We start from the raw sequence: 25193 nt of genomic DNA on the forward strand, positions 1-25193 counted from the left end.
ATTAAATAAATTCATTGTAATACCAGAACCACTAGAAGACTCAAACTCTAAATAAATTTGGGTTTTTTGAGCCTCAGTTAAAAGAATTTGTTCCATCTCTCACAGTTTCCGTAGTTTTTAAAGCCACATTTTGTATGAGGGATTTGTTCCGTACCATCATATTTCAACTATGTATTTCTAATACATTTAATGGCCTCCACTAACAGTTTTTAAGTACGTAGATCAATTAGAAAAAAAATGAGTGTTGACATTACAGCCTAACTTTTGTGTGATGTTGGTCCTCTTTTGTAATTCCACTAGTGCTGTCCTGTAAGAGAGCAATAAGGAGACGTGTCATTGGGAGGCGCAGAGCATCACCTGGTCCCCTGGGGCTTGTTCTGTCCCTGCTAGTTTAGCATCCTCATCACTGCGCTCTCATCGTCTCTCACCTCCCCGGGCTACCGGCTGTGTGTTGATGAAAGCTTTTGTGCCCTTTGCAGCAGGACACCGCGGCTCGTCCTGGAACTATTTTAGTGACATTGAGTTATTTGAAAAGCTGCAAAAGACAAACACAGGGTCTTGTTAGGTCACATTCACTTGCCAGGGCTACAGATGTGTATGATAACTATCAAGCCTTATCAAACTGTTGCCAGATTGCACTTTAGTCACAGGAAACAGTCACAGAAGCACGCAGTAAAACCTGTGTGTGATCAAACAACCGAGTTTCGATTGACTTTCAGCAGAGAGACACAGCCACGGGGATTATGAAGCATGTGCTCTTAGTCCACACTGGAGGTGATGTCATTTCACTGCTGTGTTTGCCAACTATGAGCCTGTAGCAGATTGTTTTTCAGGCACTGTGTGTGTGTGTGTGTGTGTGTGTGTGTGTGTGTGTGTGTGTGTGTTGTGTGTGTGTGTGTGTGTTTGCAGTCATCAGTGCACCACCATGACTGTCTGTAGTTCAAAGTTGTTGACATTAACTATGAGACTTTATTACAGTGTTACAGTCATGAGGACGTAGTGTAAAACCGCTAATGGGTGTGGCCGTGACTGTGACTGTGGTTTGTACTGACTTTTTGAAAAAGACACTGTGTTAATCTCCCTTCTTTCCTCTATAGTAATTTCCCCTCTCTTGTCTTTGCCTGAGGTCACTGTGACCATGCATAACACAATTTAGGCTATAACGCAAGAATTTATATGCTAATTATGATGAAATTTCACACAAATGTTTCACAGGATAAAATTATGAACTGATGATATTTTATATCCAAAAGGTCGAAGGTCAGTTTCACTGTGAAATCATGTTCTTCAAAGGCACTTTTCTGTCCATTATTCAACCCCATAACTCAGGAACAGAACGGCAGATTGTGTCAATATTTCACATTTGGTCAGATACGAAGACGCTAATCATTCGCACCCACCTTGAGTGTGGTGACTGTATAAATCTTCTGTGCTGTGGTTTGATGATGCGTGTGAAGCAGTGAAAACAGCATGTTTCTCACCAGAAATTATTCGCTGGAATCATACATTCCAATACAGTGATAACTTCCATTTTTTTCAAAAAACTAAAAACTTTGTATGTTATTAAATTCCTATAAAGTCTGCACTACTTAAATTACGTGAGTCTGGACAGACATGGATGTAAATGTGTCTTGACTGTTTGGCGGAGGCAAACAACCATGATGCGGTAATTCTAGTTTATGACAAGTGTAAATCTCTCCTCCAGTCAATCAGTCAGTCCAAACAACCAGTGGTGGTGGGTTTGTGTGTTATTCAAAGTCTACAGTGTGGGTATATGTGTGGCAAGAGAAGAACAAACACCAATATTCACTGTAATTAAACACTGACCCTTTATCCTGCTCGCCCCTTAATTACAGCACTTGTTACCTCTGTGTGTGTGTGTACAAACTTGTCAAATTAAGGAAGGTGTTGGACCACCATGAGGTGTCGGAACAGCTTCAGTGCACTTTGGCATAGATTCAACAAGTCTCCAAACTCTACTTGAGGATTCCCTTCAAGTAGTGTCCCCTCTTTTGGTGTTTTAATGGTGGTCGGGCAGAGTCTGTCTTCTGTCTACATGGGTTGTACCTGCCATCTCAATGTATATACAATGTATAGGGCCTTAACACATCTGTCACAAGTCTCCCATAGGTGTTCACCTGGATTGACGTCTGGCGATTATAAAAACCATAGCATATGGTTTGTGATTTGCTAATTTTTATACCGATCAAACCATTCAGTAACTCTCATGTTCTATATGAAGCATGTACAGTTGTTCTACACTAATTTTCCTTAAGTTTTTCTTTTAATTTGTCACCTGTCTGTATATATTTGTGTTTATACTATTGCATATATTTGTGCATTTGTGCACATGCAGCTTTGTGCAGGATCTGTAAACAGGCTGGAGGTTTTTCTTACTTACGATAATCTCAATCTGTTACACTGTTTTTCTCCCAGCGCTTCAGCTCTTCAACTATCTGTCTTACGTCTATTTCTTTTTCCTCCATGCTTTGTCTTACTTCATGTCCTACAGACTGTCTTTCTTTAGCTCTCACTCTCTCTTCATCGCTCTCCCTCTCATCTGTGTCCAGTGCACAGACAGTGTAGCCGGTTGCCCATCTCCATGGTAACAGAGTGATGTTCAAATAGGGCCTTAGCGGCTTTAGCCAGATGAATGCTCACAGGTTCACTGTGTGATCTGGCAGCCACCCCACCAACCTAGTCTGGTGAACAACAACCTCTTAGGGGGGCAAAGAAATGTCTTCTAAAATTAGACTCATATGCAATTCGCCGGTTCGTTTGCTCTAAACCTTGTAATTAAGCTTTCTCTTTCGTCAGGTATTTCAAATGGCAGAGCGACACAGCAGACGTGTTAGATCTCAGTGCTGAAGAGACACCGCTGTTTCCTGTTTTTCTTCAAGAGCATATTTAGATGAAGTCCTCTGAATGACATGCGGAGACAGCTGTGAATTGTGCTGCACTGTCAGCAAAAAGAAGTTTGTGCTTGACAGTTAACAGACCTCAATGGGACTCCTGTCTTCCACTTCAAGTGGAATGAACAAAACAAAGTAAATAGATGCAATGTAAATGTTTTGTTGTACCATGTAAAATCCTGAGAGAAGCCTTGAATCAGAAGCTCATCTTTTGTGTGTGTGCGTGCGTGCGTGTGTGTGTGTGTGTGTGTGTGTGTGTGCGCGCGCGCATGTGCACGCATGTGTTTTTGTGTGTGCTTGAACTCTCCACCCAACTGTTTGTGCTCCCTTTGAAGCGTAGCCCCAGCCTGTTTAATTAGCTGTTGAATATTCATATGTGATTATACATATAGGCCAACGCCCTTATCCAGTGCTGGTTGCTGTTAGCATTCATAACAGTGGGAACACGTTTGGCTACTCCACACAAACACACACACACACACACACACACACATCACGCCTTCACTTTTGATGCATAACAAGCAGTTTTGTGTGTGAAACCATCAAGGCGGATGTGATGGTGTGAATGTAAGCACTAAAAGAAAAGCTCAAAAGAGAAATGGGAGGGGCAGGTATGTTTGAGAGACAAATGTAGGTGTGTGTGTTTGTGTGTGAGGGCGGGGGTTGATTCGCAGGATGGATGCAGTCATGGGGAGAGAAAGAGGAAGCTAAAGCCGTGTGTTTGAAGCCATTCTTCCCTCTCAGCCAGTTTTGTAGGTTTATAATTTGGGTCTGAATGAGGAAGGAGTCTTCTGCAGCTCTCCGCCTTTTTCTCAGCTGCTATTAATAGACAGATGTCTGAACCAGTGCTGGACAAGTTCACTTTTCAAGGGCATTTAAATGTATTAATATGTCTTGATTCATGTAGACTAATGTTCCACCCTTTGAGAAGTACATTTTCCACATCTTTTCATCATCCACAGATGGATGACATCATTCATTCAGTCATGTTTATCAAAGGACAATACCAGCTGATTGATTTTCAAGGAAATAATTTGTTTTGACATTATACTTTAATGATTATAACACTTATTGGGGGTTAAACATGTAGTCTGATATTTCTAAGTTTGTTGTGCATGTCTGTGCAAGAGGTCATGTGCATTTATGTGTACATGTCAGCAGTGAGTCACTATGGGTCATCCTTTGTGTATTTATTTTTGGCCTGCAGCTGGTCCTTCCTCTTTGGGATGGTGTGTGTTTGTGTGTGCATGAAAGAGGACATTAGTGTGGGCATGCACGTGCATCTATGCTGTTTTCTCAGCCGTTCCAGGATTGCCACATACTTGTTCAGTCACTGAGGATGTTCTCCTCAACCTTGACCCACGTGTCTGTTCCTGTGACACTGTCCTCTGGCTGGGTTAGGACAAAGGAAACAGTCAGTATTGTCTGAAAATTACTTCCATGACTTGTCAAAATACACTGACATGCACCTTTAAGAGCCATCATGGTTTTATTCTCTTTACTCAGGGTGGTGGTTGTTTTCAAAGGGAAATTGCTCATTCTGAGAGAGGGGGAGCAGAGGCTGTCAGGCAGACAGACTGAGAGAGGGCATGCTCTGCATCGCTGCCACTCCCTGCTCAGTCTATATCATTTGTGTGACTCTGATGAATTATGGATGAGGCTATAGATCGCTGAGCTCAGCCCTGCTCCACTGACCCACTTAGACAACACATGCACACACAATTCAAATCTGATCACAACCTCGAGGGAAATATCGTCATATTTTCTTTCTACTAATAACCAGAACCATTCCTCTCATTCTCATGTGTGTCAGCCAGTAAGAATTCAAGGAATCTTACATTTTCTTTTTACTGTTTACATCCCATCAGAAAGGCTCACTGAAAAATTACCTCTAGACCACTTAAATAACAATGCAGTGTGTTTGGTTTTGTCCAGGCAAATTATACAGTGGCTTGAAAATGTTCCATCAAAAATTACATAGCACCACAAACAGGCTTTCTCTACACACTGACACACTTATTTCATGATCCAACGGTATCTACCCCTCGTTTCTTATCTCTTCTCATGATCTCCTGTCTTGAAATATTACAGTATATAACCACAAGGGTCACACAGCGTGCACCCTCGCTCTTGCTATTTCAGCTGTTCATCTCCTCGATATATCCTCCCTTCCTCCCTGTTCTCAGTATCAGCCCACGAGGCACCTGCGTGCCTTGATGTAACTGCCACATCAGGTCTGAATTATGCTACATATGAGGCTGTATGTCTGTCAGTGTGAGGACTGATAATGAAAGAATGCAATAAAAAAGAAGGGTTATCAACAGGATACCTGTCAGGAAATGGTTGCAGTCAAAGGCAGACCAGTAACAGAGTCAATTCTCAATGCAGCAAGTCACACACTGCGTGGCATGTTTTGTGCTCTAGCTCCCCCTTGTGGATTGAGGCTGCCATTGGCTGTAATACCTAAGTTGGTTGTGATATTATTTTATTGTAATACTCTATTAATATTGTTGAATGCAGATCTGTTAACCTTTGTGTTCAGAATGGCGGATGATATGGTGCATCGGACATCAAAGAGAATGGTGAAAGCACTCAACTTTCACACAAAGTACAGCAGAGTTTCAGTCGGACTCTGATCTCACTAGGGTGAACAGTAATAATTAACCTGTGTGTTTCCAAAGTTATGGAAATTAAACTATGAATATGAGCTCAGATTTGGAAGGTAGCTTCAGTCACTCCAGACAGTCTCCATTTCATTGTTAGATAATCTGAATGGGCAATGAGAGAATGCCCTCTAAGATTTTGATTAGATAATAGCTGTCAAGCAGTGATGAACGCTATTAGCCAAATGCCAGTCCTCATTAACTGTCCTCCTGTTATAAAATCCACTGCTTCCTAGTGGCCTAATTCACACAGCGGAGTCTCACTAAAACTTCCCAAATAGTACCCAAGGCAGAATATCCAATAAGTCTATTTCAAAGTGGGAGGCGAGGTCAACATGGGGCCGCAATATGTGATATGGGGTTTGGGTATAGAGGACAAAACTGAGAAGGGGTCAGACCAAATAATCTTTCAGTGCCAGAAAGCTGGGACTGTTTGTTCTAGATTCTCCATCTTCCTGCTTATGAATAGGCTGGCAGTATGTTTGGGCCTGCATACAGCCCCATGGTGCTCTGGGTATTGTACAGCATCCAGCCAGACCAACTCTGCATTTTCGGCCAGTGCCCTTTCTGTTTCCACATTGCATAATCAGGATGGGTTGAGTATAAACAGAAGTAGCTCCAACAAATACCAGCCACCACCAATGACAAACATTGTTTCTCCCCTGTTTCCCTTCACATACACGCACTTTGTCTCATTCCATGAACCCACACTGTGTCGTACACATGTCACGCCATCACCTTTACTTTCATGCTTATACATAAACCGGAAAAAAGCAGAACACTGGAGGTTATAACCCAATAATACTACAATATCAATAGCTGGTGTATCTGATATACATAAGCAAATAACATAAACAAACATCTGATTTTTCATTTTTATTTGACTTCTCCTCTACACTTTCAAAATGCATAGGCAATAACCTACACCAATGTGCTACATTCACTATCATATTAACAATAACGTCAAACTGCACTGCATCAAAACCTCATGTACATGTGCTGTGTTTTCATCAACACTGACCTGCTACCAGCTGTGCTTTCCATCGATCAGCTGAAGGGTTTTTATACTGACTATTTCTTCAGTTGATAGTAGGTCAAGTGGAAACAATTTACAGCTAGGTATGTGGATTGTCCAGAGTTACCATGATTTTTTTTTTATTTTTCCAGAAAGACACGTTGGTGTTAAGTTGTTCAAATGCCAGTGTAGCATACCCTCTGAAAGATGGTGAGAGACTCGACTGATGGTTTTTAGTGTTTATTCCTTTCCACAATAAACCAACGTGAGAACTTGTAAGAAAACAAAGAAAACAACAAATCACATCTCCGTTACCATTTCCCTATATAATAACTGGTAAACAATCACAGTGCAAGCGTAACTGAATACTCAGCAATATATCGTAAGATCATTGCTGTCCTCAATACTTGGTCAGATATCTCAAAATTGTAGCAAACTGGACAAAATCTTTCTGCATGGCTCGATACCACATGTGGTGAGTGAGAAAATATGTTTAATACGTTTTAAATGCAGTAACGTCATTGGCAGAGATTGTTTACGTTTCTGATGTAGAACATATGTTAATCACTGTTATCTGTGTGCAGACAGGAGATGGGACTGAGAACACTTAATTGTTTGGGTTGTTGTAGTTATCGTTTGTTGTTTTCCTTCCTGCCTGGCTCCTGCAGATGCCAGTGTTGGAGTTGGCCGCTAAGATGTTTCACGCTCTCTGACCCTGCCAGTCATAATGGCCCCTGTGTATAAAGTACCCAGTGGTTTATGTAACTGCTAATAGGGCCATTGATTATACTGGAGCTTAGACTGGGGACAGCCAGGGTTGGACAGGGGGTTTCTTTTTATGGGGAAGGTATTGTTCAACAAGGCCTGAGCTCCGAGTCATGGTTGTCTCCCCTCTCAGGCTTGAATTACCCCCAGTCCGTGCAGACAAAGCTCTCGGTCTTCTGCCTTTACGTAACCTGTCACACCCCCAAACCATTTCACAGCATAAACCATTACAATTTACAGTCACGTGGAGGGGACTGTGGTGAACACACCCCTAATTCAATACAAGTTTCATTTTTTTTAATTTATTCACATTTTCTATATGGCACTCTGTTTATCTCGCTTACTCAGTTCACCCTTTGTTCAGTCCCAGTCCACTTACATCAGAGCCAGTCGCTTCCCTTTTTCTTCTGGAGTCTTCCAGAACTTTCTGGCTGTGTAGCACCCGCCTGGCCTCAGTTCAGCACCAGGCTCTGTCCTCCGAATGACAATGAGTATTATGTATTATGAGGATCTTGCCGCCTCTGTCCACTGGCTGAGGAAACATCTCTGCACAAGTCGTTCTCTATGCCTTCACGTGTGAGCTCATCAGTCAGAGCATTGTCCATTCAGAATGTACAGAGCCTCTGTTTTCAAACCAGAGAAAGTGTGTGTAAAACATGAGATTTCTGACCCACTTTACTGTAGTAAACAAAAAGCAGCCATGTTTTACAAAGGTGTAGCTGTGGGTGCTTGCCACTGTTGTGTACTTGTTTACTGTCAGAGAAGCAAGCAACTTGCAGCATATTAATAGCTAGCATCGAAAAAAAAAAGTTGGAATCAGCAATAAATGACAAGTTGCTCATATTAGCATCCTAAGTGAGTGCCAAGCATTCTTTATATGTAAATACTGCACCTTCATTTCAACTGTACTCAATTTTCAACAGTAATATCAGTATTTGCCCTTTTCATACAGTCATTGAAATTATTACAAAGACATAAGTTTAGTCAGTCTTCATTTTTCATAACAATGATGAAGCTGTGCAACCGGCTGCATCGTTGCATCTTCTAGGTCTATTATTAGTTAATCTCAGTTGTTCTTAGTGCATTATGTTGTGTAAGAAAATTCTCATGTGACAAAATAACATAACATTTATATTCCAAAATATTCAAAGTAAAATACTAACAAGGCCTTAGAACTGCAAAGTATTAGGAGAGTGGGTGAGGAGGTGTCTCAAGTCATAACATTTCTTTGTTTTGCATTCAAGCCTGTAGCTATACTTTACTCATGCCTCATAGAAAAATGCAGTTAATGAGGATGAAACATTTCCATTAGCCTCCAAAGTTTAATGTGTCTCCATAACATATTTTGACTGTGATACTGTGTAAATGGTAAACCTTTGCGTAATTATATATATTCTGTGTGCCCATTCATTGCAATATGAGCTCCTAAACTATAGATCACATGATACTGCAGTAGCCTGACATACTACAGCTGTGTGTGTCATACTGCATAACTAGAAAAGCATGGCCACATACGTCAGCAGTTCAGCAGCTTGTGTCACCTTAACACATGCGTGAAATGCATGTGTTTAAGTGTGTGAGAGAGAAAGAGATATTGTGATGTATTCATCAAATTGGGTCATTGTTTTGCCTGCAAGGCACATGTGTGTCAAACCCATTAAATGAGACACCACATAAAGGTCAGAGGAAAAGTTTTTTTTTTTGACTGAACTTGTTCGCACAATATTCTTGATATTCTCACACACTCACATAAAGATTCATCTGTTGTAAATCCTATAAATGAACTTAATTGCTAGTCCGATGCAACTGTATTTCACATGTTTGTAGAAGTGTAATACAACTCATATCCAAGATGTTTTCTACATTCAGCCCTTTTAAATGAAGTGAAGAATTAGAACAGAAAACATGACATGTAATGAGTGATATGTGCAGTATTTAAGCAGTCAATAACGAGGTGCATAATTATTCCAGATATCACCCTACAAATTGGACCACTGTGTCTGAGAGATCATATTTGAGTTGAAAATGTAATTTCTAATTTGATCTTAATAACACATGGCAAGGATAAATCATTTTCCTTATTAACGTCTTAGTTAACTTGTTGCTAACATTAATGTGAATATCACCTAAGATGGGTCACAGCTGTTCTTTTTGTCCCTTAATTTTGGCCAGTTGATGTGGCTCTACTACGGTAAAACAGCCCATGAGGTCAGCATATCCATTTTCTATGTAGCTTTCGAGCATCAGGCATTAGTCAGGACATGAGTGTACCCCCCTCTGTGAAACTGTCATTGCAGAACCACTCCGCTATTTTAGGTATGTTATTAATGCATGCTACCGGGCAGTGTGTAAAGATGTCCTAAGTCACCCTGAAAGCTTGAGTATTCCTGGACTGACAGGACCTGCTGGGGCCCCACATAGCCTCCAAAGGAGACTTTAACCTCAGGCTGGAATTGATGCAATGCATACGTGTCTGAAAGGAACCTGTTAGTCAGAAGATTCAGCGTGGGATTCCCCTAAATGACCAATGATTGACAGTTTCATGTGTGATGTACATTTATTTATGGTCCCAGTCCAGGAGCCAGTGGCACCAGCTGTTAAGTTCAAACCCAGACAATCCAAACTGTTCAGTAAGTGGAGATTTACCATCGCTGAATTCAAATGGGTTGCACTGCACAGACTAGTTATTACATTAATTGTTTGTTTGTTTCGATTGAAGAGTTAATTCTGTTTAATACTGATGTTAATCTGAATTGCAAAAAATTGCAAATTTCACAAAAACACACTGTACATCCTCCGTAGTGTGTGTGTGTGTGTGTGTGTGTGTGTGTGTGTGTGTGTGCACGTGGATGTGTGCACGTGGATGTGTGAGGCTGCCTGCTCTTAAACAAAGTTGTAAAGCCAGTGAAAAATATATATGTGTGAACGTTACGTGTTACAAGTGAAGGCAAGTAAAGCGAATATAGATTTAGTGACATGCAGCTTTGAACTGACTTTGTCTTGCGTGTTACAACTGGGCTCAGACTTTAAACAGCTGATGCTGCCATGTGTCTCTTTGATTCAATACTGGGGTCAAACCTACATGTCACAAAATTCCACAAGTTGGGTTTGTTCTTATATAAGCAGCCTTCTCCCTAAATCCTACCCTCTCTCTCCTGGTCCCCTAAATGCTCCCGCTCTCTCATTAAAGCCTGTATTCATGCTCTCCTCTCCCCCTCCCTCCTGTCGGCTTCTGCACAGAAGTCTTTAGTAGCCCTTGTCCTGCCTTACCCCCTACGCTCCCTGCTTTGCTTTTTCACCGTAATTGGTTTGTACACTTTTTGAAAGGGAGGACTTGGGAGAGAACAATGTGCCAAAGCTCATAAAATAATGTCTGTTGGGTGCATTTGGATATGAATTTGCATTAGTTTTAATGCGGCAAAGGAGACTAACGTCAGACTGACTATTTATAGTGACCTCAGGTTGAAATTGAAATGAAAAAAACATAAGTTGAAGTGGATAATTTCTTTTCCACCTGAACAAATGAGAGAAATCTCCAGCGACATTTGATCGTGACAAATTTCCTACAATTATTGGTGTCTATGAACTCCTTTAAGTAAACATACAAACATCAGTTGTCACATCGCTTTAGGATTCTAGTAAAAGTGATCACCGCGCTATTCACACACTTCTTTCATCAGTGGTAACCAATGACACAGTCATCGACTATAGTCATGTGTGCACACGTATGCACAGTTTTGAATAGCAGCTTTGTAATCGTCATATGACCAAGTAATCTGTGTAATCTTGTTTCCTTTTTTCTTGGGTGCAAGTTTTTTTTTTTTTTTTTAAACCAAAAACTGCCCACTCCTCATGTGTTTATCTGATATTATACAAACAAAAAAAACATGGCACTTTTAGTTCAGGCAGCTCAGTCAGGGTTATTGGTCATTAGAAACACTTGGTCTAGCCCTGTTTGTCAGCGCACACAGGCAGCGGAAGGTGATTCATTACGGCGTGATCGCTCAGGAAACTGATTGGCTGCGACAATCAAACTGCGTGATAATTGAAAGGCGGGAGCACAAGATTTTTGTCCCTTTCTTTCTGCCTGAGCTAGCCACTGTTTTGGAGCTGAGCTGGCCTAGAAACTCCAACAGAAGAAAACCCCCCTCCCTCCCTTCACAAAGCTTTCTCACAACCCCTCTCTCCTTTGCTCCCTCTCTCGCTCCGTCTCCTTCTCAGTGACAGCTCCTGGTGGGCTCTTTTTTTTCCCCTGTATGCTCCCTCGCTCCCCTCACATCCGTCCGCTGGGTCTCTGCCTCTCTGTTTCTCCCTCTGAGGATTTTTATCCCCGACGGATTCTTTGAACACTTAACTTCACAGTAAACTCTTCCTGCTTTTAACCCTGCCTCCGCGCAACCCTGCGAGTCTTCATCCGATTAACCGCCTCGGCTCTGTCACCCCAAACCCGCATCAGACGAGCCCTATGCTCCAGAGGAGTCCTTGTTCTCCCACTGATGCACGCCGTCTGTGGGAGTTGTGCTTGGCGAGCTGCATATATGTGTGCTCCATAGCCTGTCTGCCGGTTGCTGTGTAGTGCGGTAGTGTGTTACCACTGAAGCGTGGTCATGGGCTTTGAGGAGCGGCTGCTCTGTGAACCAGCAGCACAACACTCCCTAGGCTCTGCAGCTATCAAGACTCATGGTTCATTGCTGGAGGCACAGAGCGCTCTATGGATTCTGGATATTCAATCAAGCCAACAGTAATTCTTAAGAGTCTCTACTTCCTTGTTGGCAAGTGGAGTCTTTGGCCAGTGGACTTTGAGTCAAGTGGACTTTGTTTGGGAGAAGTGTCCAGAATGATGAGCGCTCTTCCAGGGCCACGCTCTTCCCCTCTCCCCCAGCTGCGGTCGCCTCCCGAGGGACACACAAGCAGCTAGACAGACCAAACAAAATTCCGTCCCGAGCCGTGCGCATGCGTCTCCTCGCCATGGAGGTCATCCTCAACCTGGTAACTGCTGACACCTCTCCACTCCCTACTCCCACCAACGTGAGTCTCCACCTGTATGTAGTATGTCTATTCCTGGTCATCACTTTCATCATTTATGTTTTGAGATTTTGATGCACTTTATTCACTTCCCCAGTGACTCAAGCCCACGTCATCAATTAAGTGCATGTGTTTACATTGAGGGGGTGTTTACAGCATATGGCTAATCACCTGTTAAAAATGGATGGACACGTAGTCTTGTGTGACACTTAATGAGACTTAGGAGCCACAAAATCTGGTAGGAGACCAATTTCTTGGTGTGAAAAGGATTTTGTTTTGAAATCAGGGGGATTGAAAGTCTTTGTTGTGATGGTGGGGCCCTGGAAAAGCCTCTGTTTTTGTGTTTTGTTTTTTTCCTCTCTGTCTCTCTTTCTCCTCAGACCTGCACTCTCAGCTGCTGATGTGTGTTTCTTTCTTTTGGAAGTGAACACGAAGGGCTTTTCTCACACCCTCTGAATTCCTCAGGAAATGCACTGGCAGGCTCTGGCTGTGCGTGCACGCCTGTCTCCTGTGCATGATTAGTAGTGCAACTTTGTGTAGTGCGCTAATTCGTTAGTGTATGTGTTGAGTAAACTGCCACTTGTCAAGCATCACATGGAGTTATGTAATTTTCCATATCTGGTGAATGGGGTTCATTGTTGCCGCATTGGGTCCCCTTAAAGCAAACACGGATTTTCATTAAAAACATCTCTTTTGTGTCAATTTCGGGCTGCTTAATTTGGCATGGCTGAGTTGGAACTGAAACCTTGAGGAAACGAAAACAGGAGAGCAGAAAAAAAAAGGTTTAGAGTTAGATATGGCACAGATTTGTCACATGCACTGACATATCTATAAATAAGTAATAAGTGCAGCTACACAATCCATAAACCCACATGCTCTTCACTGCACGTTTATGTCATCTATGCTCTCCCGTTCCAACCACATGCCGTCAGATGCAAATGTAGTTTTTATCTGTTTGATAAAAATCTGTTGGATAAAAGACATCGGCATCACTAAGTGTTGTCATGTTGTTGATGCAGTAGCCACTTTCTGATCCCCAGGCTACAGGGTTAAAGCTCAAACCAACTAATCAGGAGTGTGAAGTTCAGTCAGTCAGAGATGATTGGCTTCGATGCCTGATGAGGCATGAGGTCAGAGAGATACGAGTGTTATAAATGGAGAGAAGACAGCTGTAAAATGCAAAATGACTGTTTGCAGGTGGACAGGTCACAGAAATTTCTCAGGCACAACACTAAGCTAACACCTAAAGATCCTGTTTCTTATTTCCACCATGGATCCAAGGTCCTGTCTCTCACGGATACTGGACTCTGTAGATAAGCGGGGTCGGCTATCCTGGCTCACAACTGCTTAAACGCTGATGTGCCGTAGCATATCGGCGCTACACCTTTTCCATACTTCGGAGAATGCTGTAATCGGAGAAGTGTAGAGCAGAACATATTTCCCAGAGAGAAACCTGAAACTAAAGTATCATGGTAGTATCACTCTTGCATCTCAGCATGTGAAGCCGCTGCCTCAGAAGAAATGCAAGCTGACATCACAGGAAGCTCAAAGCCGCTCAGCAGGAATGCGAGGCATAGCAACCAACAAGGTATTGTACTTTTGCACACGTACAAATAGCAAAAACTTGACTTTGACCATCGAGAACATGAGTTTTTCACGTAACAGAAAATAGAGAGAGGGTCAGATAATGTACCCTTTAAATGTTTGTATCCACAACAATCACAGCACAGCTCAGTACTGTGGCTTATCATTGCTATGTTTATGCTAAATACCATGTTTAAGACCGTTATATAAGCTTTAAGTCTAAAACATAACAAATATAATGATGGTTTTGTTTCAAACTTAAACATGTGGTCTGAAAATCCATACATCTTTAAACAATAAGCAGCAGACAAGGGTGAAAATAATCCGGGTCAACCCTGGTCAAAGTATAGATATCAATCATTATTTGACAAAACACCTTAGACCGTGTCTGTTTCCACTCTTTGTCCATCAGAATATCTCGACTTTAACTGAACCTGAACTCACCTGAGTCATCTGACAAGACAGCAAACACATTAAGCAGGAATTAGAGAAGGTGAAAACAGGGAATGACATGAAGCTTTGGGGTAGAAGGAAATAAACTGAAAAACTGCTAAAAATAATGGAATGGGTCTTATGACAGCATCAGTCCATTTTCTGCTCTTTGACCTACATTGAGAAGACAGGAATTTGGGGCATATGTATGTCCTGTGTGGCTGAGAGAGCGAGATGGGGCAGTACAAGATGTTCTTGTTGCCTGTATCTAATTATGTGTGATGCATATCTAACAACATTAGCCCAGTAATGCTTTCTAAAGGCCTGTTTGTGTGAGACATATGGCCATACGTCTGAATGTTGAGGTTTGACTAGGCTTTTCTCAGACCTCTGGTGGATGTATGGTAAGTCAAGGTTGCCCTTTCTCGGCTCTAGTCGGCTTTATGTGGATCAGAGGCGTGTTTCACAACCAGGCCCACCAGCAGGCGGACCCTGTTTGGACATGGGTGGAGAACAGACTCCTTCAAGTGTGTGTGTGAGTGAGAGCCATAGGGCAGGTCCATGCAGACCCTTTTGTCTTCCTCACTGATAAAGTCTAATCAGAGTGGGATCAGACAGCCCTCCCCCCAGTTACAAACACATGCACTCAGCTTCCCTTATTAGCCTGCACAAGATTCAGTGACGCAGCGCTTGTCGCTTCTTGCTTCAGAGGCTCAGCACATCAACATGTTTGGCTCCGTTAACCCTGGGAAATTAGCCTAATCCTTCAGCTCACCATCTTTAATTACATGCATGATCAGTCACAGAAAAACTCGACCATTTGGGGATGACACTGATTGTACAGACAATTTGTTCGCTAACTGGAACTCTTTATCTGCATCGGAAATGTTGGGGATGAAGGATTGCTTTGCTATGTGTGGTAGCATAACAGAATGCGTCTGTATGAAAGTGACATTATGACTGTACAGTGACCAGCTGTAAGAGCTGTGCGGTTCCTTCGCTTACTCTGCTTACAATGAATTTATTGATCGATGAGCGATGATTGAGTTTTTATTTGGTGCCAGTGCGTACTGGTCCCGAGGCCCTCTTATCACGATATCTAAAACCTCTATCTCCTCTATATTGCAGGTTACTCCAGTTCAGCTGCCGTCCTTTGCCCTCTTTATCTATATCTTTAGTCAGAGGGTGCATATTTGGTCAATCAGATAATTGAGTCATCTGTAAGACAAGCAATCAGGGAAATGGTCACATTTACTCCATGGGGTGCTCATATGGATGAAACTGGCATTCATTCATGCTTGCCCTCATGGAGCTATTAATACTGTTTTGTTTATAGCCGAGTACAGGCCAGGTGCTGCTCTGAAACGTCACCACTTAGGTCTCCACTGTGCCAGCCCAGCAGGCTGTTCTAGTTCCCTGACTCATTTGATCACATTGGCTGCCCGTCAAGAGGCTTTGATAATGATTAGACTTACAGTAAACAACATTTGTTGCAGTAGATGAATTGACTCGTGGATTTGGGCCTTCTTGCATTTAATGCTGTTGTGCAGTAATCAACACAGTGCAAAGCCATTTCATTTTGAATGAAATGACCGAAAAATGCTACGCGCCAAATCTGTCGTGTCTCCCAGTACACACAGGAATGTGCCCTTGGCTAAATGTAACATGTGTGTGTGTGTGTGTGTGTGTCTGCGCGCGTGTGTGTGGTGAAGGGATGTCAGACTGGTTTTTCTTGCCTTCTAGTACTCCTCTCCATTGGCTGCACAGACACAGACAGAGAGACTGGGACTCGATATAGTCTCAGATCAGGAGCCAGACTCCCAATCTGCCCTGTGGCCTCTTTGTTCAACTGAATTACAGGTTTTCACCTCACATATTAGCTGGTTGATTGCAAAATAAATTGTTACCCTTTCTCACCTTTGTGGTGCAGGTTTGAGCATTTGGAGTCTTTGTTTTTGTGGGCTGGTGTGGTTTTATGTTGCTCAGCCATGTAGTTCCTTAATTTGTTAGCTATTAGTTAGAGTCCAACCTGCATATAAACAGTTTGTTGTCCAGCTCTTGCTTGTATGTAGAAGTTAAGTTAGAGTTAAGTTTGTTTATGTCGATTTAGCTTGATACCTTTGTTTGTATGTCTGAATCTCTATGGTCCTGTATGTCAACTGCACCTGTGGTGGAAGAAGTATTCGGATCCCTCACTTAAGTAAAAGTGGCAATACTGCTATGTAGAAATATTCTTTTAAATGTAGAAGTCCTGCATTTATAATGTCACTTAAGTAAAAGTACAAAGCTGTTATAAGCAAAATGCACTTAAAGTGTCAAAAGTAAAAGTACTTGTAATTGAGGAAAAAAAATGGCCCCTGTGTTATGTATATTATTGGATTATTATTTCTGCATTTATGTGTTTGTAGTATTTTGCTGTTGTGGTTGGTCCAGCTGGAGCTGGTAGTCCACCACATGTGGTGAACTGGTTAATCTGAAAGCTGCAGTTGTCAAGTAAAATACCTCAAAATATGTACTTTAGCACAGCACAGTACTGGGAAATGTAGCCCTGCAGGACCCAATCCTCATACATATGTATGGTACCAAGTATAAGGACAGGAAGGAAACTGACTCGTTGTTTGTGTGTCAACATGCTTTGCCAGTGAAGTGTTGTTCTAACAGTGATAGATGGACGCAGCAGTTGTAGCCTGGTCATGCCGGTTGTTAAGTGCTGTAGTAGTATACTTGTTTGTGTTTTCTGGTCTCAGTGATCCTGGCACAGTCGGATGAGAAAGTCCCCGACTGAGGAGCTATTTCTGCTCCTGCTGAGGATGATTGACGGCTGCCGGTCGCACAGCTCAGAGGGTGATGTCATCCCTCAGCTGGGAGGGGAGGGAGCGGAAGAGGCAGGGGCGGGGCTTGCAGTCTGCCCGGTGCCTTGAGTTTCAGGTGTGCTTCAACTTTCACAACAAGCCCGGCGGGTCGGAGCGGCAGCACCGTCCGGCGAAACTTTAAGGAACAAGCGCGGGGACTTTACCGGCTGGGGTTTAGCGGTTTAACTCCACCGGAGTGTCGAGGCAGATGAAAGTACACAGCCCGCCTTCACTCTGGGCACAATGCACTGGGAACAGTTTCTCCGTTTGACCAATGGAAAGGTGAGCCGCTTTTTGCGCACGCTGGGTCGCTTTTGTGACAGGGTGTCTGATCAAAGAGCTGGTTTGCTTTAATTTTTCTGTGCCTGGAAATCATTTGGAAGAGAGAAACTCTCATCCGGACTTGCGGTTTTGTCCCGGATGCGTTGTGGTTTGCGCTGTTGACTGTGGTGTCTGTCATCAATTAGTCATGCTGTTGCGCATGAAGGCGAGCCTCAGGTGCTTTTTGTTTTACCTGTCATGGAGTGGCGATAGTGTTATGAGTGATGTGTGAGTGCTGAGTGACTGTCACCGGAGCGCCGCTGCTTTGGCTCTGTCCCCCTGGCTCCTTGTCGTTTTTGTGGGTGGCTTCTGGCCCCCCGTAGTGTGCTGTCAGGTTCAGCTGCTTGTTTTGTGTGCGTGTGCGGTGATAACAAGATCAGGATCCCACCCTGAAGCGCGATTAGCTCTTGCGTTGTGTGTGTTTCTCCCCTGAGATGTTTGAGGAAATGAATCACATCGGCTGCCTTTGATTGAAGGTGCTGCCGGGTTCATCATCTATTCAGGCAGTTTATCTAGTTTTAGGAAAATACAGGAAAAACCCAATTTAGATAGTGTCTTTTTTTTCACGCATATGCTTTGTGGCTTATTGGCAAAATCAGGTCAGTATCTGAAAAGCAACAAATATTCATAATCTGTGAAACTGATAAACAAAAATGTAATATCCTGTCAGTCTTGCCCGATATCGGCATTCCCCGAACAAACAAAAATAGAGATTTGGCTGATACGTTCTGTTCTTGCCTGTTTAACAAAAGAAGAAGAGACTTGCGGATAGCTCTGGATTCACACCTGGAAGTACTGACTTTTGAATGGATGTGCTGAAAATTCTGAAAGTTAGTTTTTTCTTCCACTTTCTTTTCTTTGCAAAACTCTGAATGAAAAAATAATGTCTTGCATCTTCCTCTTTGGAGAAACTGACCGCGAGTGGCCTTTTCCACTGACACAGTTTACCCTCTTTCCATGCGACAGGCTGCAGAAATGCAGAAGCTTCTGTTTTTATTGCATGTCAGCAAAATGACCAAGAACCCTCAATATGCAACTCAAACTTTTCTTCCCCGTTTCTCTCTCTCTCTCTCTCTCTCTCCTTCCGACCCTTTACCTACCCCAACCTCCCGCTCTCCTTTTCCCATCTCCTCACTTCAGATCGACCGGCTGGAGGTGAGCGGGCTGGGCCAAACGCCCTTGGCTGTTTCGTGTGGGGCGGACACTTCATTCCCAGGAGTCGAGGATGGTACCCCAGACCCTCAGCGCACTAAGCAGGCAATCGCCCAGCTGCAGCAGAAAATCCTCAAGCTCACAGAGCAGATTAAGATCGAGCAGACAGCCAGGGATGACAATGTTGCTGAGTACCTCAAACTGGCCAACAATGCTGACAAACAGCAAAGCACACGCATCAAACAGGTACAATGATGAGCTGCTGGATATATGTAACTGTCTTATATTTTTAACAGGCTGGTAAGCTTATGTGACAATCAGTGCATTAACACTAAATCTGTTTGTTCGGTTAGTTTGTCCCTACAGGCAGGGATGGAACATATATATATGGAAATGGATTATTTCATCACTAATGAAAACCTGTTTTTGGCTGGCAGGTTTTTGAGAAGAAGAACCAGAAGTCGGCACAGACCATCCAGCAGCTGCAAAGGAAACTGGAGCACTACCATCGGAAGTTGCGGGAAGTAGAGCACAATGGTATCCCGCGCCAGCCCAAGGATGTTCTGCGGGACATGCAGCAGGGCCTGAAGGATGTCGGAGCCAAAGTCACAGGCTTCAGTGAAGGCGTGGTGGACAGCGTAAAGGGAGGCCTCTCCAGCTTCTCCCAGGCCACCCACTCTGCCGCCGGGGCCGTCGTCTCCAAACCCCGAGAGATTGCCTCGCTGATTCGCAACAAGTTTGGCAGCGCTGACAACATCCCCTCACTGAAAGACTCTCTGGATGAGCCATCAGTGGAAGAAGGTGTGACCGGGGCTGGCGGACGTTCGCTGGGCAGTGCTGGGCATCACCTCCAGCCCAGTCCCAAGTACGGCAGCGAGGATGACTGCTCCAGTGCTACCTCAGGCTCAGCGGGGGCCAACAGCACCACAGGGGCTCCCGGAGGTCCCCCGAGTTCCAAGGGTAACACACTGGAAAGGAGCCAGAGCTCCAGCCTGGACATGCTGCTGCAGGAGGTGCAGGAGCTGAGGGAGGGCCAGGCAAGGCTAGAGGAGAACCTTGATGGTTTGAAGAGCCACTATCAGAGAGACTACACAGTTGTCATGCAAGCACTGCAGGAGGAACGCTTCAGGTACAGACAGACAAGAGAACACACAACAGTGTGTGTGTATCATACATTCCTGAAGCATGTCCAGTTAAGCACAAGAAATCCCCTGAAAATCTCAACAGTGTGTTATCAGGGAATATTTTTAGCAACATACACCTACAACTAACTGCACCTACTGAGCATTCATATCGCTGCTGTTCACGGACAATACCTGCCCCGTCAAGCTCTAGAGAGCTCTGTTATCAAAGCTAGCCCACGGGAGATAAAAACAAAACCTTGACCTCGATCTTCTCTTTATAAACATGTGTATACACATGCACAAAGGTGTTGCTCTTATACTGTCATATGTGCCATAGTTACATGCATTATGCAGATTCTGAGTGGCTGTCTTATTATTCTCCTGTAAGTATGACTATCAAGATAACTAACTCTGTTGTCCTGACAAGTTGCTTTAGCATTTAGACTGTACTGCATATTGAAATGTTGCTGGATTGAGAGCTGCAAATAAGAAAATTTTAGTTTTGCTGTTTTTCGACAGTAGTATTTTAAAGTGACAGGCATACTTGCTCACAAGTGTCCACTATGAGCAATGGCCTTTGGTGTTATTTCAGCCCTTGTCCCAGCTTCCCATATCTGGTCCCAGACTCAGACGTCTCCGTGCAGCTTTTGTTTTGGTCTGTCTGTGGGCAGTTGGCCTTAAAAAACACACTCACATTCCTCCAGAATGTTCTGACAGGAGGGCACAAAGATTAAGAGGACAGGATAAGGGCAAGTGCAAGAAACGAGCATTTTTCTCCCTAAAATGTTCATCCAAGTCCAGAGCGGTCTGTGTTTGTCCTCTAGGATCAAAATAATAGCGAACAGATCAGAATGACCACTTTTCAGCCTGCCCGCTGGGAATAATAATTCATAAACCAGTCATGCTGCTAAATAGCTCCTAACAGACTGAATCCATCTTTGCATAACCAAGAAATGCCTAAAATGTGACCTTAACTAGGCAGCAAATAACTGCTTTGTTGATGAATGTAGAGCTCAAATGAATAACCGATCAGCAGCAATTTGAATAATCAATTAATCATGTTTAAGCAAAATACAAGAAATGGGGCTTTCTTCTCTCTGTTCTTGTGCTATGTTGTCCATCTAATTGTATGCGCCTGCCAAAATAAACAGCAGTATAGATCCCTCTCCTCCTGCTGGGCACCTCCCATTGGCCAGCCCCATGCTGCTGACTCTTTCTGATTGGCCAGTAGGATCAGCAGATGAGTAAGCATGTCCTAATCTTGTCAGGGCGAGTCATCAGTTCAGTCAGGTGCCATGTGGTCAGATGCCTTCAGGGTCTGTTTCTACTAATTCCTGCATGTGTTTCTTTGTCTAAGTTAATTATGACCCAGACTCTCACGTGTGCTTCCTGTCATCGTGTGTTCAGGTGTGAGCGTCTGGAGGAGCAGCTGAACGACCTGACGGAACTTCACCAGAATGAGATCCTCAACCTCAAACAGGAGCTGGCCAGCATGGAGGAGAAGATCGCCTACCAGTCGTATGAACGAGCCAGAGACATACAGGTCTGTCCGTCAAGCTAATGTCCACAAGCACGCAGCCCGTGTCAGAAATACCCTGACCGCTATAAAAGTCATCATAGTCAGAATGACATTTTTCTCTCATTGTACTTAAAATTGGCTCTTTCAAAGATGGCAGTCCTTTGCACAAATGAATTGTCAGAAAGGGATGATAAGAAATTTTAGAGGTTAAAGCAAATTGTTCAATTAATTGGTCATTTCTGGTCCTCACCTCCAACAGGGTGAGTCACTAAAAGCCATTATAAAATACCTGATAAACACCCACACGTAACTGCAATTTTATATTGTGTTTGGACAATTTACGAAAGCAATAAGTCACCTAACAGCAAATTTAATGGTGATTGTTTTTCTTCTTTTTTACTTTCCATATTACATGAAAAGATTTATAAAAATGAATTTTAGATATAAACCAATGATTTTTTTTTTTTTAAGTGTTTAATTATAACTCAAATCAGCATCATGAAATGTTATTTTGTCTTTTGTCTTTGCTATAGCTGTAGGTACTGTTTCAAAATGTCCTTGTCGGAAGTCGAGTGGTGCTTTTATTGTTGTAATGTCACTTAATTACATTACTAATCCCTGCTTCCTGATCTCTCTGAGCACACTCAGCAGCTGCTACTGAATTTAGCCGGGTAGCTCCAGTTAGCTAGAGCAACAACAACTGAGTTTTAATCATTTGAATTATGTCACAAATTGCTGGTTTCCATATGTGATTTTCTGCAAATACTCATTATTCTATCATAGTATCTTTTTTATTTAATTTTTTCAGTCCTGGCAAAGAAAAGTGCTACAGAGAGCTCAGCCTCTCTATCTTACTGATTTATTTAGTGGTAACTTAATGTCAGCTGCTTAGACTAGACGTCATGTTGTCAGTCTTAAGTGCAGTGAAAGTTTTTCGCTGGTCGCACACTCTCCAACAGTCAAAGGCATTATCTCATTGTGCATGTTGACACTGTAAACAGGAAGATGAGACAGAGAATCCAGCCTGTCCATCTGCTTTTCTGTTTGTTCAAAACAAGCATTTCCTTGTACGTGGCTCACTTTACTCCTGTCCTTTCCTCTTGTCTGTGAAGGCGTAGGTTTGTGTGTTTTCATGTGCATATGCCAGCATGGAGTGTATTTACAGCTCAAGTTGCCCCTTGGCTGCATTTCTTTTCCCCAGCAGCAGGGGGCGGTAGAGGTATTTGAAATGAACACTCAGTAGCCACTCTGTAAGGGACACATGTAAAATTTAATGCAACAGCTCTGCCATCAATTCTGCATTTACAAAGATAATAATGTTGAGTTCTGATTGTCGTGGTCAGAGAGGTATTTATTTTTGGATTGCACTGGTGTTGAACTGGACATCTTGTTCGATGTTTGCATGTTTATACTTGAAGAAGGTGACTTTGCTGAGTGATTTTTGAAATATTTCTCTCTCTCTCTTTGCGTGTCCTCTGCAGGAGGCGCTGGAGGCGTGTCAGACCAGGATCTCTAAGATGGAGCTCCAGCAGCAGCAACAGCAGGTCGTACAGTTGGAGGGGCTGGAAAATGCCACAGCCCGGACCCTCCTGGGAAAACTTATCAATGTGCTGCTGGCCCTTATGGCTGTCCTTCTGGTCTTTGTCTCAACTGTGGCCAACTGTGTGGTCCCCCTGATGAAGACACGCTCGCGCTCGCTCTCCACCCTCCTCCTCATCCTCCTGCTGGCCTTCTTGTGGAGAAACTGGGACGCTCTCTCCGGGTACACACACCGCGCTCTGCAGCCACCAGGATGACCAGGTTGAAGCCGACACTTGTTGCTTTGTTGACATCAGGAGATTAAACTGTAGCTGCGGTCATGCAGGAGGTTTGAAGAACCTGACTGCCGTCAGGACGGCTGCCTGGCCGGGCGGTGAAAATTCGGCTGAGCGCATTCGGACACGGCCTGGAATCTTGAAAATGAGGAAGAAACGGAGTTAAGTTGAGAACACTCACGATTGTCATTTAGGAAGGATGAGACTGTTTACATTTTTGAAAATGAACTGTTGTGTTGATGTCCCTCACAGAATGCAACATCGTACTGTTTTTATCTTTAGAGTTTAATCAATTATAATGTATTATTTCTAATAATATTATTTTTATTTTCAACGTTATTTTATTCAGTACCATGTAGCACGATGCTCCTCGCTCTACATGAAGGGGAGTTTAGTCAGGAAACTGGGTTGGCGATTTGCCCGAAAGGCCCAGTCTAATTGTAGAGACATGCAAATGTGATCATTAGGAAGAGAACTCTTACCTAGCTGTGATTGGTAGATTTGAACCATGGCTGAAAACCTTCCCAGGAGTTGCTCTTTTTTTGCTGTGATGAAATTTGTTCAGACAGAACATTTTGAAGGACTGAACATGGCCTTTGAGTGTAATGATGACTAGAGACTTTCTGTGCTTCCTTACCATTTCTAATAGAGAAGATCACACGCTTTGACTTATTTCCTTTGTTTAAGTAAAACAAGAAAAACTGTGTTCAGTAGGGGAGATTATGAACGAATCATGAAGACAGAATGGGCCAGTTGTAGACGGAAATACTGCTCCGTAGAAACAGCACATACACATGCAGAGAACATCTGGCTATTGTTACGAATCTGCCATATGTGCAACATGTAAACAATGCCGCGGGTTTCATTAAGAGAAATTACATAGGAACCGACTTCGCTTTTAAAAGCAATGACAAAAGCCCGTTGTCCAAGTAAAATGAATTTGCCGGGATAATTGCGCCCCCCCCTCCACCATATTTGATGTGATCAGGTTAGGAAAGAGAGATCACTGGTGCTTATCCGGCTCCATCTCAGTTGGAACAGGAATGCTGCTGCTTCATATCTACAGTGCAAGTCGTCTCCACTGCCATGCCATTCAAATGCACACTGCCTGTATGTGATACTGTACTATTTATCAGACTTTCTCCCAGCGTGTTCTCTCTGTAGCTGTCCTCCTTTTTCTACTAAGTACACTATCTTATGGTGTAATCACCTAGTGCCAAACCTTAGTCTGCCCGGGGATGCCTGAGCACCCAAAGGGTCAAAGCTGAGATGAAAGAAATGGGAGCAAGTCTAGCTTCGTTTCGCACATGTGATGAATGTCTCGCACGGATGTCCAAGGATGTATCTTTTTGGGAGACTTAACTTTTGCAGTGGAAAATTTATTAGAGAATTCACATGAACTTGAATCTGGATCTTTAGTCCCTGCCACCTTGTGTACAATTCCACGGCTCGGCGTCCAGGCTTTCTTAAAATTCTCTCTCTTTCTCATCTAGTCCATGACGCAACAAGATGACCTAGAACATGATCAGCTCAGATGCTGATTTCCTAACAGACAGTGAGATCATTTGAACTGTACATCTGCACTTTAGCACAGGGGTAGATAACATAAAGGTCGGGCTGAGGCTTGAGAAACCTTTGATAGTGACTTCAAAGGTTGTCCCACTTAAGACAGTAGTCTTCAGTGGGATAAGAAGAGTTGTCAGGTCAGGATCACTGTCATCCTCGTCTATAGAGCAAACCCCACAAAGGCGAATTAAGTTGATTTCTTGTCAAAATGTTGATAATCTTGATTCCTCTCAAACCGAGCATGCATTTAAAGCGGCAGTAAGTAGATTTAGTGATCTATTTCAGTTTTGCCATCACGGGTGCAGCAGACAGGTTGAGAGTGAGCTGACCTTTGACCTCAGCTTGACCTCGCAGTAACACCAGTGATGTAGGGTTGTGTGCTAAACCACTCCAGTGCCTTCTGATGTCCTTTTCTATGTGTGGAATAAATAAAGTGCATTCCTGACTTA

The 25193-nt window shown here is 43.2% G+C and overlaps 1 protein-coding gene across 9 annotated transcripts in view; it reads left to right on the plus strand.

Annotated features, from left to right (window-relative positions):
- Positions 1-25193, plus strand: part of tmcc1a (transmembrane and coiled-coil domain family 1a) — a 41875-nt gene extending 16682 nt beyond the window's left edge. For 6 of the 9 annotated variants that reach the window (XM_041945957.1, XM_041945959.1, XM_041945960.1 and 3 more), the window contains 4 exons: positions 18710-18967; positions 19159-19850; positions 21253-21388; positions 22846-25193. In XM_041945957.1, the coding sequence (XP_041801891.1) occupies positions 18710-18967; positions 19159-19850; positions 21253-21388; positions 22846-23160 (1401 nt within the window). In that variant the 3' untranslated portion in view covers positions 23161-25193. Of the gene's footprint in view, positions 1-11376; positions 12384-13924; positions 13969-17357; positions 17531-18709; positions 18968-19158; positions 19851-21252; positions 21389-22845 lie in introns of those variants that run through there. The other 3 variants (XM_041945963.1, XM_041945966.1, XM_041945964.1) reach the window with 3 other exon arrangements.

The sequence above is a fragment of the Chelmon rostratus genome, chromosome 10 (assembly GCF_017976325.1).
Source record: "Chelmon rostratus isolate fCheRos1 chromosome 10, fCheRos1.pri, whole genome shotgun sequence".
NCBI lineage: Eukaryota > Metazoa > Chordata > Actinopteri > Chaetodontiformes > Chaetodontidae > Chelmon > Chelmon rostratus.